The 18,853-nt window shown below is 35.8% G+C and overlaps 1 protein-coding gene across 1 annotated transcript in view; it reads left to right on the top strand.

Annotated features, from left to right (window-relative positions):
• The window catches only part of LOC123529242 (general transcription factor 3C polypeptide 1-like), a 61,813-nt gene that overhangs the window by 41,970 nt on the left and 990 nt on the right, over window positions 1–18,853 (top strand). The window contains exons 13-25 of the mRNA XM_053520913.1: window positions 1,791–1,925; window positions 3,073–3,171; window positions 4,199–4,290; window positions 5,026–5,169; window positions 6,203–6,364; window positions 8,926–9,039; window positions 9,320–9,925; window positions 11,355–11,460; window positions 12,482–12,570; window positions 13,042–13,233; window positions 15,870–16,065; window positions 17,283–17,433; window positions 18,454–18,542. Coding sequence (XP_053376888.1) covers window positions 1,791–1,925; window positions 3,073–3,171; window positions 4,199–4,290; window positions 5,026–5,169; window positions 6,203–6,364; window positions 8,926–9,039; window positions 9,320–9,925; window positions 11,355–11,460; window positions 12,482–12,570; window positions 13,042–13,233; window positions 15,870–16,065; window positions 17,283–17,433; window positions 18,454–18,542 — 2,175 coding nt within the window. The remainder of the gene's footprint in view (window positions 1–1,790; window positions 1,926–3,072; window positions 3,172–4,198; window positions 4,291–5,025; window positions 5,170–6,202; window positions 6,365–8,925; window positions 9,040–9,319; window positions 9,926–11,354; window positions 11,461–12,481; window positions 12,571–13,041; window positions 13,234–15,869; window positions 16,066–17,282; window positions 17,434–18,453; window positions 18,543–18,853) is intronic.

Raw genomic sequence — 18,853 nt, 5'->3', positions numbered from 1 at the left:
TTTTGTAAGTCTTTTATCGGCGAAAATTTCCACCGCCGATGGATTATTATTTTGAATGTATAATTTATGCGTGCTAACCACCGCTTCTAGAAACGCCGCAATCGGAACATCTCAGATATTACCGTTAGCGTCGGTCATTCCAAAGAAAGTTCCGGAATTATAATTCTGTTCCGGAATTATAATAATAAGCCGATTCGCGGAACGAAAAAATCGGAAATATTGTAACTTAAGTTGAACGGCTCACAAATAATTTGCGCGATCGTCGCGTTCATTTCAGTCCGCGCTTAAACATTTCTGTGTGCCCAACATTTCACTCGCGTTTTTAAATATCAGTGAAGAAAGTTTGAGATACAAATGAACTAAAGCAGTTCGTTTGGTTCTTTCATGTGCCCAATGTAAAGCATTGATACACGGGGAGGATTTTTTAAGCACCTCCCAAGTGCTTCAAAACAAAGTGCTAATCATACCTTTAGGTGGTATTTTCGCTATACAGTAATATGTATGGTCTGGTTTGTGAATTGAGATTTATATATAATGCAATTAAAAGCATTTAAAAAGCTTTTTTAAAAGTCATAAAATAAAAAAACACAACTCTACTTTTGATAAACATTGTATCACATTTAAGACCCAGATCCCTTGCTGTAAGGTCAAGTGACATTAGAATCATTGTTAAGTTAAAGATCCAGGTCCTTAGCATCAAGTTCTAGGTCACATTTGGAGGTTAAAGGTTAACAGGGTCTGTTTCATGTCCATTTCATAACTCAGCCATCCATCAGGGCACTTCATTTTGGCTCAAATGTTCCCCATAGTAAGAGGATGTGTCACTCACAAGTTCTAGACCCTTTGCATCAAGGTCAACGTCATGCTTGGAGGTCAAAGGTGAATGGTGTCTGTTCTTGTCCTATAAATGAAGGGATTTCAATAAAACTTGGCGATAATGTTGTCTAGAATGAGGCAACATTTTGCACCCAAAACTGTAAGCCTGGGCCTCTCTTCTCACAGATACTTAAATGGTGATGGATACCTTCAAGAAAGGTGTTGAGAGGGATTAGTATTAGCTGAAGAACTTTTGTCAAAATTTACAGTAATTAGATTAGTGTACAAACAAATTCATAAAATCAGGTTCCTAATATTTCAATAGATTAACTTATTGCAACCAGGCTAGGTCTAAATACAACTTTCATCTTTAGATCCAGATAATATTAGCACTGGATGACCTTCTTGTACTTGCAAGACTAGCTATAAGCTGTCGGAGATCCCAGAGGAAACTTAGTCACCTTGACCAAAAAAAATTGCTACATGTCTCCAGCACAAAATATTTCATATTACGTTTATTATGGAGAAGCCATCTGATGATAAGATGTCAGAGATTTGAGAAGAAACTTATCCATCTTGACAATAAAAATTGCTAAATACTATACTTTTTGAACAAAAATGTTTTTATATACATTATTAAAGAGAAGCCATCAGATGATAAGGTGTCCGAGGTTTGAAAGAAAGTGGATTACCTTGATAATAATCAACTAATTATCATATCTCCAGCACATAAATATTTCATAATACACTTTATTATAAAGAATCCATCAGATGTTAAGTGGTTGGAAATCTCAAGAACTCAGTCACTTCTTATAAAAATTGCTGATTACCATATCTTTGGCACATAAATATTTCATATAAACTGTATTACAGAGTAGCATCAGATGGTAATGTGTCTTAGAATTGAGAGAAAGTAGGTTATACTCATTACCATATATCTGGCTAATAACTATTTCTTGCAAACTTCATTACAGAGCAGCCATCAGATGATAAGGTGTCGGAGATTCGAGAAGAACTGAGTCATCTTGATGATAATCAGCTTGTTACCATGAATACCATATCTCCGGCAAAACTTGCATTAAAGAGGGAAATCATGATGGAAATGTCACGTAAGAATTGTTTTTCATTAACCTTTAGCCTGCTGCTGGCAGGTGATTCTGCCTTTGCAACCAGTGCAGACCAAGATTGGTCTGCATTGTTCACTATTCAGTCAGAAAGTTTTCAGTGAACACACCTTTGAATAGTATGTGGTACTGCCCAAATTGAATGATGGACTAGTTCATTTTAGAAATTTAGTAGGGTAAAGGTTAATGTTGTCAGTGACATTATTAAGAACAGTTATGATGAACGTTTGGCTTCTAAAGAACAGCCAGTAATGATTTCTTTTGAGGTAATATAGTCTTGAAGCAACAACTTTTGGGTTGAATGGCTGGTATATGTTACTACCGCAATGCTTTTGTTTTTGAAGAACTAAAGAACTAACAGCTTCTTATCAGTCAGCTTGCTACATACTTTCAGAATTTAGAAGTTTCTGTATTAGAATATGTTGCTGTATGGACACGACTTTCCTTCTAGATTTGATGTATGTTATATATATCGTAAAAAGATTTCAGGGAAGACCTGGTTTCAAGCGATTTTAATTTACATGCCCCACTTGTGGAAGGCTACACATTAAAGAAATGCCATGTCTCTGTATAGTTTATAACCTAGTTAACCCTGCTAAATTTCTATCATTGGCAGTACCAGTTATTATTCAAACGGATGTTCCATGAAAATTCACTGAGTGAATAGCGAACAGCGCAGCTAAAGGTTAAACAAAAATGAGTTGGATTTCAAGCTTGCTATTTCAGTGGGAGGAGTTTTGTCCACCTAAAAATTTCAATGGGAGGAGTTTCGTCCTACGTGTTAAAACTGCTGTTAAAGTAGTGGTTTTGTCTGGCTCCTGGCTTGAGCAGTTCTCTTATTGCATGTGTATTTGTGGGCAAGAACAAGGGAGTCTTTCACATTCTTGAAATACTATTTGTGAATATTAAATTGTTTTGTCAATTTAAACCACATTGGATTGTAATGAACAAACGAAATTTATATATCATTCGTCTTTGAATTTGTGTCCGTACTATATAGCAGTTTTTGTGGAAAATAAATTACCAGCTTTTTCATTCTACTACTTTCCTCTTTTCTATCTCTTCCGGGATAATTTTTATTTTTGAATATCTTAGTGATGTAGATACAGCAGTACTTTGTATATTTATACAGAAGATGCAGGGGTAAAAGTTGTGATTGAAGACATAATACCTGAACAACTTATAGATAAAAAGACGGGCAATGTGATCAGAGGAATGGACAGATTTGGAAGTAAGCAATGATTTTTACAGCTTTTGAGTTTATGCATTTCTTATTTTTGATCCATAGCTTAACTCTAATTTTTTTCTGAGTTTGAGCCTAGTTTGGGTCTTCATATGAGGTTTACAGAAGGTCAGTGGTTCTACCTGGATGTCTACTTGTGCCAGAACAAATTCCCTGAAATGCACCTGAATGCTCTCTTCAGTAATAAAAGTGGAAATTGGCCTGAATTGTGGTGGTATGACTTAAAACTAAGGAAATGAATGCGTTCAGAAATTATATTGTTACATTCGCAAATCCTAGATTGTATATAATTGCTTCCAGTCAGCTTCTTTGATGAAGAATAAATACAGACTCAAACAAAATTTAAAGCTTTTAATTGACAACTATTTTAACATCATATATTTAGACAAGGTCTAGCATCAAGATTATAAAACAGTTTGGAGACCAAGCCTTGCAATTGGTCAATTTCTTTAAGGATCTTAGAATCATCCAATCAGATGCTTGAGGTCTTAGACTGGTTTCCAATTTGATAACCTCAGGGCTTGGTTCCCATTTCAAAATGTTGTGCAAGCAACAGAATTCTGTAAGCTTAGAAATTCTCTGATATAAAATCATTGCTATCTATTCATACCTGTGCTATAGTCAGCTGCAACATATGTTGAAAATAAATTTGAAAATTGATATTGATTTTGCAAGTCAAGAAAGTACTTTTAAACATGGATGAATTTATAAAAAATAGCTGTCCTACTTGACTGTCATTATTACCCTGCTCTACATCACTGACTACTTTCATAACAGAGAAGTGGTAGACTGGCTGGTTGTTAGGAAAAGTATGACCATGACTTACTTGATAAAAAGAATATTTGGAAAAACAACAACAACAACTGGTAAACACTAGGCTGGAGACTGGTCAATAGTTGGATTCTACACTGTTCTGTTTCTTCAAATTTAAAACCAAACAAAAATTCAAATTTGAATCAATGTTTATCTAATTAGGAAATGCATTTTACTGTGTATGTATTATGTTGGTTTCTAGGTATGTTGACAGAGAGCCATGTAAGAAGAGCTAACTGGATGCTTGAAGTCATAAGTGCGATCAAAATTGTGGAAAACTTTCGTCTGCTTAAAGTAAGAAAAAATGAAGATTCGTTTCAACTTACATATTTTAATGCCATTGATGGCAAAGACGTTGAAGTCATATAGGGTTTGAGCTGTCTGTCTGTCTGCCTGTCACAATTGTATTCTCAACTCTTCTTACAGTTTCTAACCAAGTGAAATGAAACGTGATATACATCATCAACAAAAAGTTGACATGCACAGATTATCAGCATTTTCATGACTGATATTCTGTTCCAGAGTCATGGTTCTTTATTGGATTTTGAAATATTACAAGTACATTTTTACATTGTGCACTATAACTCCACATACAATGATTGTTAAATTCAAATGGAACTTGGTAAACAACATCAAGTAGATGCTCACTTTGCCTGGAATTTCATGTGTGATTTTTAATTAGTTATGCACAAGTTTTATACTTCAAGATAATATTCTTTTATGCATTTCCATGGGGCATGTGTCCAACAATGTTAAATCATTCATGTTAAACAGGACTTTTACCTTACAAGAAAAAAAAAAATAAAAAAAAAACACAAAAACTTTTGCAGAAAAGTTTATGTTGAAAACTAAATTAGCTCAAATTAATCCCCTCATTAGAATTTCTCAACATATATTAGTATTTCTGGATAAGTTTATACGCTTTTCAGATATTAGTTACATGAAATATTTTATTTTTCTTTAGATAGGTTCAAACCCGTAACAAATATGAGATATTTGAATGTGTATTTTTTTTTTCACTACAAACAGCTGCTAAGGAACAGAGAAAAGGAGATCAACCTTACAATCAATATGGACCAGAAATCTCTGAAACGATTGGTGTGTGCTCTGTGTGAAGAGGGTAAAATGAAGTCGTTTAAAGCAACTATAACCATGGATGAAAGAACAAAAGAGGTATTTGTGATCCATGCTACCATTTGATCTGTGCCATGAAAAAACCAACATAGTGGCTTTGCGACCAGCATGGATCCAGACCAGCCTGCTCATCTGCGCAGTCTGGTCATGATCCATGCTGTTCGCTAATGGTTTCTCTAATTACAATAGGCTTTGAAAGCGAACAGCATGGATCCTGACCAGACTGCGCGGATGCGCAGGCTGGTCTTGATCAATGCTGGTCGCAAAGCCACTATGTTGGTTTTCTCATGGCGCGGCTCATTTTAGTTTTCTATTAGCACTTAATTAGCCTTGGAATGATAACTGATGTTAATTCAAACAAAGTGTTTCAGATTTGAAAATCTGGTTATAAGATAGATGATGTTGTTGGTCAGGTGGATGGGGAGTTGTCAGACTGATGAGTGTGCTCATTAACTTTAGTTTGGGTTGAGATGTTGAAATGAAACATGGTCGGTAACTTATAGTAAGACCACGGTTTGAATTGCATAAGGGGTTTGTGGGGTAAAGGGTCACTGTTACTAAAGATAGTAAAAGTCATTTGTGCTCCATAACCAGTTTGGATTGATATATTGAAATGAAACTTGACTAGCAGCTTATAGGAAAACCAAGGTTGAAGTTGCATACAAGGTCATTGGGGGTCAGTGTCAAGGTCATCATTTCTAAATTTTACTGCAGATTTCACAATGGCACTGTGGTCTAAGGCATGCAGTTTGAAATAGATTTCTCTCTGAAAACCCTGTTGTTTTGGTAGAGTTTTAACATCTCTTATTGATGAATATGATGATGGAAGTAAATAAATTAAATGTTATTAAGGTATCAGCACTGATCTGATAATTATGTTTTTCTTAGATTGAAAAATTTATTGAATTTTTTTCTTGCACGAAGTTGGTAAAAAGTATGGAAGAGTGCAATTATATAATTCAGTTGCCAAGCATGCTATTATTTGAAAACCCTTGGTATATTTTGTTTGAAAGTCTACAGTGTATTGGTAATGTACAGTTTACACTTAATTAAGTTCTTTCTTTCATTCTAGTTTATCTATCTGTGTGCACCAACCGTTAAAACTGATGATGAAACTCTGTTGAGAATGATCGATGAAGCAAAGTTACGTTACTTCAGTGTGTCGCAAGAGGAGCTTAGAAATCGGAAATTGTTAAAGAAAGTCCAGGCGAATGCTAAATCTGAAAAGGGAAAGGTAATTCAATAAAAATTTCCTGATTAATTGTAAAATCAAATATTTTAAAAATTTAATGTAGAAGTTAAATATTTTACTTCATAAAGATTTTTGCTAAAATACTAGAGCAAATTATGTAGTTTGTAAAGCACTTTTGAATGTTTATTTTTGGATGAAAAGAGCGCTATAAAAATCTGATAAATAATAATAATAATTATGTCTAGTATTTGTTGTTTAGTCTATAAGTAGAGCTTTCATTTGTAAAATATTTATACAGTGTATGTTTTGTTTGTAGAATATTATAACAGTGTGTTTGTTGTTTGTGGAATATTATTACAGTGTGTCTGTTGTTTGTGGAATATTCTTACAGTGTATATGTTGTTTGTGTGCAATGTTCTTACACTTTATCTGTTGTTTGTAGAATATTCTTAAGCAATATCTTTTGTTTGTAAAATTTTCTTACAGTGTATCTTTTGTTTTTAGAATATTCTTGTGTATCTTTTGTTAGCTCACCTGAGCAATGCTCAGGTGAGTTTTTCTGATCGCTCGATGTCCGGCGTCCGTCGTCCGTCGTCTGTCGTCTGGTGTCTGTCGTCTGTCGTCCGTCGTCTGTCAACATTTAGCTTGTGTATGCGATAGAGGCTGTATTTTTCAATTAATCTTCATGAATATTGGTCAGAATGATAACCTTGATGAAATCTAGGCCGAGTTCGAAAATGGGTCATTTCGGGTCAAAAACTAGGTCACTAGGTCAAATCAAAGAAAAACCTTGTGTATGCGATAGAGGCTGTATTTTTCATTTAATCTTCATGAATATTGGTCAGAATGATAACTTTGATGAAATCTAGGCCGAGTTTGAAAATGGGTCATCTCGGGTCAAAAACTAGGTCACTAGGTCAAATCAAAGAAAAACCTTGTGTATGCGATAGAGGCTGTATTTTTCATTTAATCTTCATGAATTTTGGTCAGAATGATAACTTTGATGAAATCTAGGCCGAGTTTGAAAATGGGTCATCTCGGGTCAAAAACTAGGTCACTAGGTCAAATCAAAGAAAAACCTTGTGTATGCGATAGAGGCGGTATTTTTCAATTAATCTTCATGAATATTGGTCAGAATGATAACCTTGATGAAATCTAAGCCGAGTTCGAAAATGGGTCATCTCGGGTCAAAAACTAGGTCACTAGGTCAACTCGAAGAAAAACCTTGTGTATGCGATAGAGGCTGTATTTTTCAATTCTTCTTAATGAATATTGGTCAGAATGATAACCTTGATGAAATCTAGGCCGAGTTCGAAAATGGGTCATCTCGGGTCAAAAACTAGGTCACTAGGTCAAATCAAAGAAAAACCTTGTGTATGCGATAGAGGCTGTATTTTTCAATTGATCTTCATGAATTTTGGTCAGAATGATTGCCTTGATGAAATAAAGGCCGAGTTCAAAAAATGGGTCATCTCGAGTCAAAAACTAGGTCACTAGGTCAAATCAAAGAAAAACCTTGTGTATGCGATAGAAGCGGTATTTTTCAATTGATCTTCATGAATTTTGGTCAGAATGATATCCTTGATGAAATCTAGGCCGAGTTCGAAAATGGGTCATCTGGGGTCAAAAACTAGGTCACTAGGTCATATTACGTAAAAACCTTGTGTATGCGATAGAGGCTGTATTTTTCTATTGATCTTCATGAATTTTGGTCAGAATGATTGCCTTGATGAAATCTAGGCCGAGTTCGAAAATGGGTCATCTCGGGTCAAAAACTAGGTCACTAGGTCAAATCAAAGAAAAACCTTGTGTATGCAATAGAGGCTGTATTTTTCAACTGATCTTCATGAAATTTAGCCAGAATGATTACCTTGATAAAATCTAGGCCGAGTTCGAAAATGGGTCATCTCGGGTCAAAAACTAGGTCACTAGGTCAAATCGAAGAAAAACATTGTGTATGCAATAGAGGATGTATTTTTCAATTGATCTTCATGAAATTTGGTCAGAGTGATTGCCTTGATGAAATCTAGGTCGATTTTGAATATGGGTTATCTGAGGTCAAAAACTAGGTCACTAGGTCAAATTAAAGAAAAATCTTGTGTATGCGATAGAGACTGTTTTTTTCAATTGATTTTTATGAAATTTGATCAGGTTGATTGCCTTAATGAAATCTAGGTCGAATTTGAATATGGGTCATCTGAGATCAAAAACTAGGTCACTTGGTCAAATCAAAGAAAAAACTTCTGTATGTGATAGAGGCTGTATTTTTCAGTTGATCTTCATGAATTTTGGTCAGAATGATTGCCTTGATAAAATCTAGGTCGAGTTTGAACATGGGTCATCTAGGGTCAAAAACTAGGTCATATCTAAGAAAATGCTTGTTTTATCGCAAGAGACCAATTTTTTGGTCCAATCTTAATGAAAATTGGTCAGAATATTTGTTTCCATGAAATCACTAGGTCAAACCTGTTTTACACTGTTATGGAGTGTTTCTTAGGTGAGCGACCTAGGGCCATCTTGGCCCTTTTGTTTAAAGAATATTTTTACTGTGTATCTTTTGCTTTTAGAATATAGTTATAGTGTATATTTTGTTTGTTTAATAGAAAGAGTTAGAAAAGAAGAAAGATATTCCAAAGTCAGCTATGGATACAATCAAAAGTCACCAGGAGTATAGAAAAAAGTTAGCCGAGAAAGCCCCTGCTATGAAGTATGATCGTGTGAGTATTCAACTTTTTAGCTTACCTGAGACGAAATTCTTATTCAAAGACATTACAGAAAATCCAACATTGGCCTGAACAATACAGACCTGTCGCATTTTGTTCAGTGAGGGATATTTATAGTTTAACTTAACTATTTGACATGTATCATCTACCAAACTGACACAGGACGTATAAGTTTAATTTCTGATGTCTCAAAGAAGATTATTAACACATCAATAGAGAAATTAAAATGGACCAGTTATATCCAATTAATGTGTCTTTACATATCATGTTACAGAAAGCAGGGAAGAGGTATGGTCTATTACCAAAGATGTTAAGAATTCAGGCTGCCCACCAGTACTTGTTCTATCTTAGCTACGATACACATGGTCATCCTGTGAAATCTGCACCCAGAGCAGCCACAGTCAGCACTAGTCAGGATAAAATAGGAAGCGAATCTGTACCTGAAGCAGATACCAATGACAAGGAACAGAATAAGATAAGAAGTGAAGCTGAACCAAAAGCAGATGCAAGTGGCAATGGTCAGGATAAAAGTGGAGCTGCAACTGCACCTAGAGCAGATGCCGATGGCAATGGTCAGGATAAAATGGGAGCTGAAACTGCACCTAGGGCAGACACCAATGGCAACAGTCAGGATAAAACAGGAGCTGCAACTGTACCTAGAGCAGACGGCACTGGTCAGAATAAAACAGGAGCTGCAACTGCACCTAGAGCAGACGGCACTGGTCAGAATAAAACAGGAGCTGCAACTGCACCTAGAGCAGACGGCACTGGTCAGGATAAAACAGGAGCTGCAACTGCACCTAGAGCAGATGGCACTGGTCAGAATAAAACAGGAGCTGCAACTGCAACTGGATCAGAAAATTGGAGAGGAGAAGATAAGGTATTCATGCACTATGAATTTTTTGTACAATATATGAGCCACACCATGAGAAAACCAACATAATGCATTTGCAACCACATTGGTCAGGATCCATACTGTTGGCTAACGGTTTTTCTAATTGCAATAGGGTTTGAAAGCGAACAGCATAGATCCTAACCAGACTGCATGGATGCGCAGGCAGGTCTGGATCCATGCTGGTCGCATTTGCACTATGCTGGTTTTCTCATGGTGTGGCTCAATATATTATAAAGGTATGGGATACATAACAATTGGCAGTTTCATGTTTGATTACATCATCTTGTGTGCTTTTTCAGCATTGTTTGATCTGTAATGTAATTTATATGAGCACATGACCTACCATCAATAAGTCGTACAGAAACTGTATATTGAGGATTTGTAATCGAACAATAATAGCAGATTGTGGCTATGGATTCACAGCATTTATTGCTTAAAAGATACAAAGAACTGTTACGCAAAGCCATAAATTTAGATGCATATTACAATTAATTGAAATAAATATTAAGGGAGAATAAAATTTCATTTTCAACACAGAGATAATTGGTTTAACCATCATAGAGGATATTGCTGTTCATCAGATTGCGCTGGTACTAATTCTTCAGTGGTAGTAAGCTCAAATAAATTAAATAGAGCTTCTTTCATGGTTGAGCTTACATAATTATGTCTCTTATCACACAGTGGTGTGGGAGACATATTGATTTACTCCTGTCTGTGTGTGTGTGTTTGCCTATCTGTGTGTCTGTCACAAATCTTTTCTGCACTCTTAAGTCGAACATTTCTAATCAGATCTTCACCAAACTTGAACAAAATGTGTTTGCCAATAAGTACTGGGCCAACTTTGATAACTAGCCAAATCAGCCCAGGCACTTCGGAATTATGGCCCTTGAATTATTGATCCGAACCGCTCATATGAACCACTTTGAATTACTAAACCAAAACTGTCTGAACCAAGTGGCCCTTTGAATTACTGAACCAAAACTTACTCCTGAAGTATTCTTTTCTGAACCAAAATTTACTCCTGAAGTGTATTTTTTTTTTACAATTCAGACGATTAGGCAGTTTTGGGAGACATGCGCTTTTCTCAATAGCAGGCTCTAGTTTGTTTATAGAACTGAACTTATTTCAGACATATAAAAATGTATATTTAAGTAGCAACAAAAAAGACCATTCTGCTAGTAGCATTTCTGGCATAACACCCCACAAAAAGGTCTGATAATGCCTTAAATTTCAGCCTGAATTTGTCACACTGATAGTTTGATTGATTTTATACTCTGCTATTTCTTTAAAAAAGGTGTACGATGCTGATAGATTAATCTAGAGCTTTCAAGTCCATTTGGTATATTAAAATAATTTTGAACATTTAGTAGCTCACTTTACATCAAATTTTGAAATTTTGAGATAAATTTAACAGTTGGATATTGGTGGTGGATATTCACAACCTGTTGAGAATGAGCCAGTGGTGTACAATGATGAATTGACCTGGAGACGATATTTGCCACCTGTACCAGTACATACAGGTAAGTTGAACATTCTCAGGTATATCTGTGTGATAACCTTTAGCCTGCTAAATTTCTAAAATGGACTGGTCCATCATTTTATTTGGGCAATACCATTTATCATGCAAAGGGGTGTTCACTGAAAATTTACTGACTGAATAGCGAACAGTGCAGACCATGATCAGCCTGCATTGGTTGCAAAGGCAGAATCACTTGCTTGCTTAAGGTTAAGGTTTTTTGTGTCCTATTCTCTACTCATTTATTTTGATAACCTAAGCTGTTGAGGTCAATTTTATCCAGTATGTTTAGGCAAACTTTTTCTCACTCAGTCTTTATATATTTACCCTTCTAGGTATATTTTTAGTCCAAAATGGAGATAATTTTAAATGTAATAAATTTCTGTTTACTCTTGTGTATATAATTTCCATTCCAAAATGTTGACAAGTGTAATATAGTATACACTTGACACAGTCGAGGTAATTTCACATAGAAAATATGAGGAAAATGACCAGGACCACACAAATTGTTAAAGTGAGCTTTGTTTCACTGAATTGATAGTTTTCAGGTATTCTTACAATTTTTTATGCAGTGTGAGTTAGCAGAATATATTTTCATGCTTAAACTCCATGATAGAAAGATCTTCCATTTAAAGTACTTTCAGTGAATATCTGACATGTATCAAGTGCTTGTTTAATATGAACTTGAAATCCAAGAGTATGCCAGGTGATTTGTCTTCAGCATTATATACAGATTATATATCATATTCTGAAAGACTTCAAAGTAACACCTTACCAAAATAAAAAACACAAAAAAAAAACGAAGCACAAACATGTTTTCATTCTGTGTCTTTTTAGTTTAATATTTGTCTCCAGGATTGTAAAAACTGTGCTTGGAGACCAGTCTGGGAATGCAGTCTTGCCATTGGTTCATTTCAAGATAGAGCTGTGAAACAACCAATCAGATGTTTGAATTTTGAGACTGGTTTTGCAACAATGATTCCTTTGACTAAATACAGTGTTATATGTAGGCCATTTTGTTTTAGGTTATCCGAGAGGTTGGGTGTTGCTGAGCGACTGTTTGCTCAACATGCCAGTCTGTCTGTTATGCGAGGTGGTCAATGTCTGCTACAAAGTAAGTTTGAGGCTTTTTTTATTTACAAAATTACAATTTACCCCAGTTCATATGCTTCTGCTTCCACCCAACTGTCTGTCTGTTTGTTTGTCTGTGTCTGTGTTTGGAAAATAATGACCAGCCAAGGTCTTTATTATGCGTGTCAGATTCTGAAGTAACTTTTTACAAATTTTCACCTTTACAAGACAGTTTGTCAGATGCAAGACCCAGACGTCTAGCTCTGTCAAGGTCACAAAAGATTTAAAATCATTCTTCTTGTCTGTCTGAAACTTTGGTATAAATTATTCACTATTACAAGATGATATGTGAAACCCCTTGCCCTGAGGCAAAGGTCATACTTAGGTGTCAAAGATTTGACCTATTTTCCTTTAAAATATCTAGTCTATAATTCAGTTTAGCAGTAAATGATAATTGCCTCTTGACATGAACTTTATGTGTCATTTCTGTGATTTCTGCACACATTATTTGCAGATTGAGGGGTTGGAAGAGGTTCTAGATCATCCCCAGAAGAGATTTTATCCTGTTATAAACCTGCCATTCTCACTGACTGCACAGCTGCTACACTCCAAAAAGTATGTCCAGTCATTCTCAACATTGTGTTGCTACTTGGCTGAAATGGGTCTGCTCTCATTTGGTCGGGAACTGCTGAAAGAAAAAGACCAGGTTTGTATTGTGTTGTCTTTCCGATTGCATAATGTCCATCTATTGCTTTTAATAAGCCTTTGAAGACTTAGGGTACTGCAAAATAATCAATATTTGTGGGGGACTAATTTTTAGTTCACCTGAGCACAAAATGCTCAAGGTGAGGTATTGTGATCATGCTGTGTCCATCGTCCGTGCGTGCGTCAAGTTGTTCGTCGTCGACAATTATGTTTAAACAACATCTCCTCCAAAACCACTGAATGGATTTTGATGAAACTTGAAACTTGGCCAGGATGTTGCTTGGATGGTCCTCTACCAAAATTTTTCAAACGGTTGCGCTTGGTTGCACATAGGGGCCGCCAGAGCAGAAATTAGAAAAATCTTCAAACGACATCTCCTCCTAAACCGACGGTTCGATTTTATAATAATTTCAAACAAATTGTCCTTATGTCACACTCTACCAAGATTGTTCAAATTATACTGATTCGTCAAAAAACATGGCCGCCAGGGGGCGTGGTCACTTTTCCTTATATATATAGTGGAAACTTTAAAAATCTTCTTTTGTGAAACTGCTAGCCCGATTTTAAAATAATTTTACACAAAGGTCCTTGTATGACCCTCTACCAAGATTGTTCAAATTGTTTTGATTCATCAAAAACATGGCCGCCAGAGGGCATAGTCACTTTTCCCTATATGAATATAGTGGAAACTTTAAAAATCTTATTTTGTGAAACTGCAAGCCCGATTTTAAAATAATTTTGCACAAATGGTCCTTGTGTGACCCTCTACCAAGATTGTTCAAATTATTTTGATTTGTCAAAAAACATGGCCGCCAGAGGGCGTGGTCACTTTTCCCTATGTATATAGTGGAAACTTTAAAAATCTTCTTGTGTGAAACTGCTGGCCTGATTTTAGAATAATTTTACACAAATGGTCCTTGTGTGACCCTCTACCAAGAATGTTCAAATTATATCGATTCATCAAAAAACATGGCTGCCAGAGGGCTTGGTCACTTTTCCCTGTGTGTATATAGTGAAAACTTATAAAATCTTCCAAGTGTGAAACTGCTGGCCTGATTTTAGAATAATTTCACACAAATTGTCCTTGTGTGACCCTCTACAAAGATTATTCAAATTATACTGATTTGTCAAAAAACATGGCTGCCAGAGGGCATGGTCACTTTTCCCTATATATATATAGTGGAAACTTTAAAAATCTTTTTATGTGGTACTGCTAGTCCGATTTATAAATAAATTTGCAAAAATGGTTCTTGTGTGACCTTCTACAAATAATATTCAAATCTTTCTGATTCATCAAAAAACATGGCCGCCAGAGGGCGTGGTCACTTTTCATCAACAATTTTTTAGACAGTATCTCCTCTAAAACAACTGAATTGATTTTGATGAAACTTTACACAAAATTTAATGATCTCTGGATAGCCCTATTTCAAAATTGTTCAAGTGGTTCCAGTTCATTGAACATAAGGGTCTTTTTGGTTAAAAATAGGTTTTTAGCTATCAGACATCAAAAATCTTTTTCTCTAGAGCTTTAATATTTGGCATGTGATATAAGGATTTGACTCTCTGCCATACTTGTCTGAATTATTACTCTAAGGTAAAAAAATGGCCATCCCCCTGTAATTGACATGTACTTACTATAGGCTTTTATATAAGAAACATTGAAAATTTTCTTCTCTGAATCAACAATAGCTAGAGCCTTGATATTTTGCATGTGATATCAGATTTGTAATTTCTGTCGTAATTATTCAAATTATTGCCATAGGTTAAAAATGTGTGTGACATGTATGTAGTAATATAGGCTAACATAGAAGAAACCTAACCTAACTTTTACAGACACATTTGAAGCCTTGTACACAGGTGAGCGCTTTAGAGTCAATGACCCTCTTGTGGATTTCATGGTGAAGCCAATCCACAGAAGTGAACACCAATGAAGCAGTGAAATTTCTATTAATATTGTGTTCAGAGTTCCAAATCAACAAAGTTATATCAACATGAAATAGCCCATTTTGCCAAAATAACAAAATTTCACGAAATTCCCACAAAATTTAATGGTTTCAAAGTATACTGTCGTTTTTCAGTCAATAGCTGAGAACACTGCCTAACAGCTGACAAATGTTTTAACCCTTATTATGCTGGACACGATTGATTCTGCCTTTGCTATCAGTGTAGATCATGATAAGCCTGCACATCTGTGCAGTCTGATCAAGATCTGTACTGTTGGCCATTCAGTCACTACAGTATCTTTTTGGAAGGCACCCCTTTTAACAGTTAATGGCACTGTTTAAATTGAAAGATGGGCAAGTTCATTATAGAAATTTAGCATGGTAAGGGTTAAATGTAGAATGATTGCTTTTGGTCAGTAGATTTTGGCTTGATAGGTTAGAAGTTAATGTCACTTTAACTTAAGAGAATGAAAAGGATTTCAGGTCAATAAATCAGTGGAGAACATTTATGCATAAAGTGTGTGTTGATCTACCAGGTCTCCTGTTTTCATTCGTTGATTTTGTAATGTCCTATGTTTTCCTTACATTGTTATACTACAACCATACTGTCACACTTCAAAAATGGACTTTTAGGACCAGTTTTACGGTACTTACAGCAATTCTAGTTTATAGTATATATTATTTTCACTTGTAGATGTTTATCTACCTACACAAGAATGCCTCTCTGTTAGACACAAAGGAATCCATGAAGGGGTACAACAAGACTCGAGCTCCGGAGGGGCATGTTTTCCCTACCACCAGCTTCCACTTTGAAGAGCTATGTGATCTGCAGCCATACTGGGAAATCCTGCAGATCACTGCAGTAAATAGTAACCTTGGCTGTAAATCAAGTAAGTGGCACAGAAAGATATGAGCCGTGCCATGAGAAAACCAACATATTGGCTTTGCGACCAGCATGGATCCAGACCAGCCTGCGCATCCGCGCAGTCTGGTCAGGATCCATGTTGTTCGCTAACAGTTTCTCTAATTGCAATAGGCTTTGAAAGCGAACAGCATGGATCCTGACCAGGCTGGTCTGGATCCATGCTGGTCGCAAAGCCACTATGTTGGTTTTCTCATGGCACGGCTCAATTATCTGCATTGAAATTGCTCTAACTTGGTGGGCTGGCAATTTTTTTTCGAGATACTGCTAGTTTGAGCCATTGAACAATATTTTAGATAGGGATTTGCTAGGATCTGATGATTAGTTTGAGCGAATGCTGGTGTTTGAATTGAGTTTGAGTGAACTATATTTGACTGTCTTTTCAGAATTAGTAACAGAGACATTTAGAAAAATGCTGATTTTTTTATCAACAATACTTTCATTTACACTGAAGCTTTGTCTGAATATCCTTTCACCAGTCTTATATATGTCCCCCTTTGAAGCAGAGTTGGTATATTGTTTTGCACAATCATTTTGTTTGGTCTGTTAGTCCATTGGTTGGTAGACCATTTGGTTTCTGCTGAATAATTAAAGAACTCTTTTGGTATAAAATTGTCAAACTTAATAGGGTGATTGTCTATGGTCAATAGATGACCCTTTTTTGCGTAGGGGGTCAGTATGTGAAATGGCAAGGTCACAGTGACCCTAAGTCTGAAAATAGATTTTGCTTGATAAGTAAAGAATGCTTTGCCCCTACAGATCATGCTTAATTTGATATTGCCTGTGGTCAGTAGATGACCCCTGTTGTTTTTTTTTGGGTCAGTAGGTCAAAGGTAAAGGTCGTAATGACCTTTAGACTGAAAACAGTTTAAAGAATGCTTTGGCTGTCAGTCTTTGTAGTATTGTTGTTAGTACATAACCTAATTTGATTTTGGGTATATCTGATCAAAGTTCAAGGCCACAGCATACAAATAGCTCTTGATTATTTAAATTATGAAATGTAGAAGATGAGAATTATTTATAAATAAATAACTTGCTGATGATAAAATTGCTTGTGACTAAAGTTTACAAAATTCTCTTGGGGTGTATCACATAACTTATTTAATAAATAAATATATATCATTGTCTAGTATTTAACTAATTTAGAAGTAGTTCTTTCATTGAAACTTGCTCTTTATTTGTCAGTGGTCCATGACGATCTGGAAGATGATACATCATTTGAGGTGAAGTCATTGAAACAGGCAAGTGCTTCATACTCCCCAGAGACAGTTGAAGATGTTGGCATTCTTCCAGGCGACCTAAGGGGTGGGGCTGGACTAGATTCGTCACTTTTCAGGTAAAATAATTTACAATCTGGTCGAAGTAGGTAATTCATACGTCTATGTTATCTTAAAAAACTACTAGGAACGGCTGTAAAAGAGTTAATAGACAGATTCAGAGGTGGGCAAACATGTAGAGCAGTTCCCTGTAAAATCATTCAGAAGTATATTTGTGCATTTAATGGGCCATAATATGAAGATCTGCTTGCTTCTTTTCACAATCTTTGTCATAATAAAGAAAAAGCTTGCTGGTGTTATGCATATAAAAGTTTTCAAAAAGAAAATTAAAGGAAGCATTAGGACATCTTAAAAGGCAAATATTCATGACCAGTTGTTAGCCAGCTTACACCATTTGATGTATGTTTTATGAAAAGTATGCTACCACCCCCCCCCCCACCGTCCATCCAACCAAGTAGTCTTGTACAGTGCATTAATATAAACAGCAGGCAAGTCATGTCTGCCTGAGTATTCTGATGTTTTCCCAACCATTTGGACAGTGTGGAAAAAACCTGCCCTGCTTGGTTTTCCGTTCCTACCTGGCCCTCGCATTCAGGAGAACCCTGTCTTACACAGGCAAACATACAAGTTCCTTATGATCTTCATAGGTTGAAATTGATGGATTTGTATCCCCATGAAATAACTCTTTGGCCAAAATCATAGAAATTTATGCCCAAGAAATTCAATTATTACACACTATATAAAACTGACAAAATATTGTTCTGTCTAACCTTTAGCCTGCTATCAGCAAGTGATTTTGTCTTTGCAACCATTACAAACCAAGATCAGCTTGCACATTCATGCAGGCTGATCATGGTCTGCACTGTTTGCTATTAAGTCAGTGAACTTTTAGTGAACACCCCTTTGAATTCACTGGATCTGCCCAAATTGAATGATGGAACGGTCCACTTTACAAATTTAGCAGGGTAAATGTTTGAAAGTTTGGCCTTGTATAAAAGTAGCATTAAATTGATTTCTATTTACTGAATTTAGCATAGACTCTTGTGATTGATTGGGAATTATTCTCTTAATTATTTCAGCCATACTTTGAAAAACTGGTCAAGTTCTGGTGTCTTAAAACCTCCCAGAAAGTACAAGAAATTGGCAATAGGGCTAGGACTTAAAGGAGGTAAGCATTGATTCTCTATATATTATGTGAAGCTTGCGTTAAATCAGCTTACAGTTCTTGATGTGAATTTTTCTTAGTTTTCAGTGTTGGTATATGAGTTAGTCAAGCTTTCTGAAGATAAGCCATTCTACCTAGGGGTCTAAGGTCTGGTTTTTGAAAAGTTTGGAGATAAAGTTCTGTTTTCTTTCTAAGCATAGTCTTGAGTTCGACCATGACCTGTGAGCAATATGTGTGGCCTATGCCATAACTTGAACCAGTGGCTTAACCTGGCCACTAGTTGATATTAAAAATTTTGACCTCGCACAAGTTTT

This window comes from Mercenaria mercenaria, chromosome 13 (genome assembly GCF_021730395.1).
Source record: "Mercenaria mercenaria strain notata chromosome 13, MADL_Memer_1, whole genome shotgun sequence".
NCBI lineage: Eukaryota > Metazoa > Mollusca > Bivalvia > Venerida > Veneridae > Mercenaria > Mercenaria mercenaria.
This window is presented reverse-complemented; position numbering and strand designations above follow the sequence as displayed.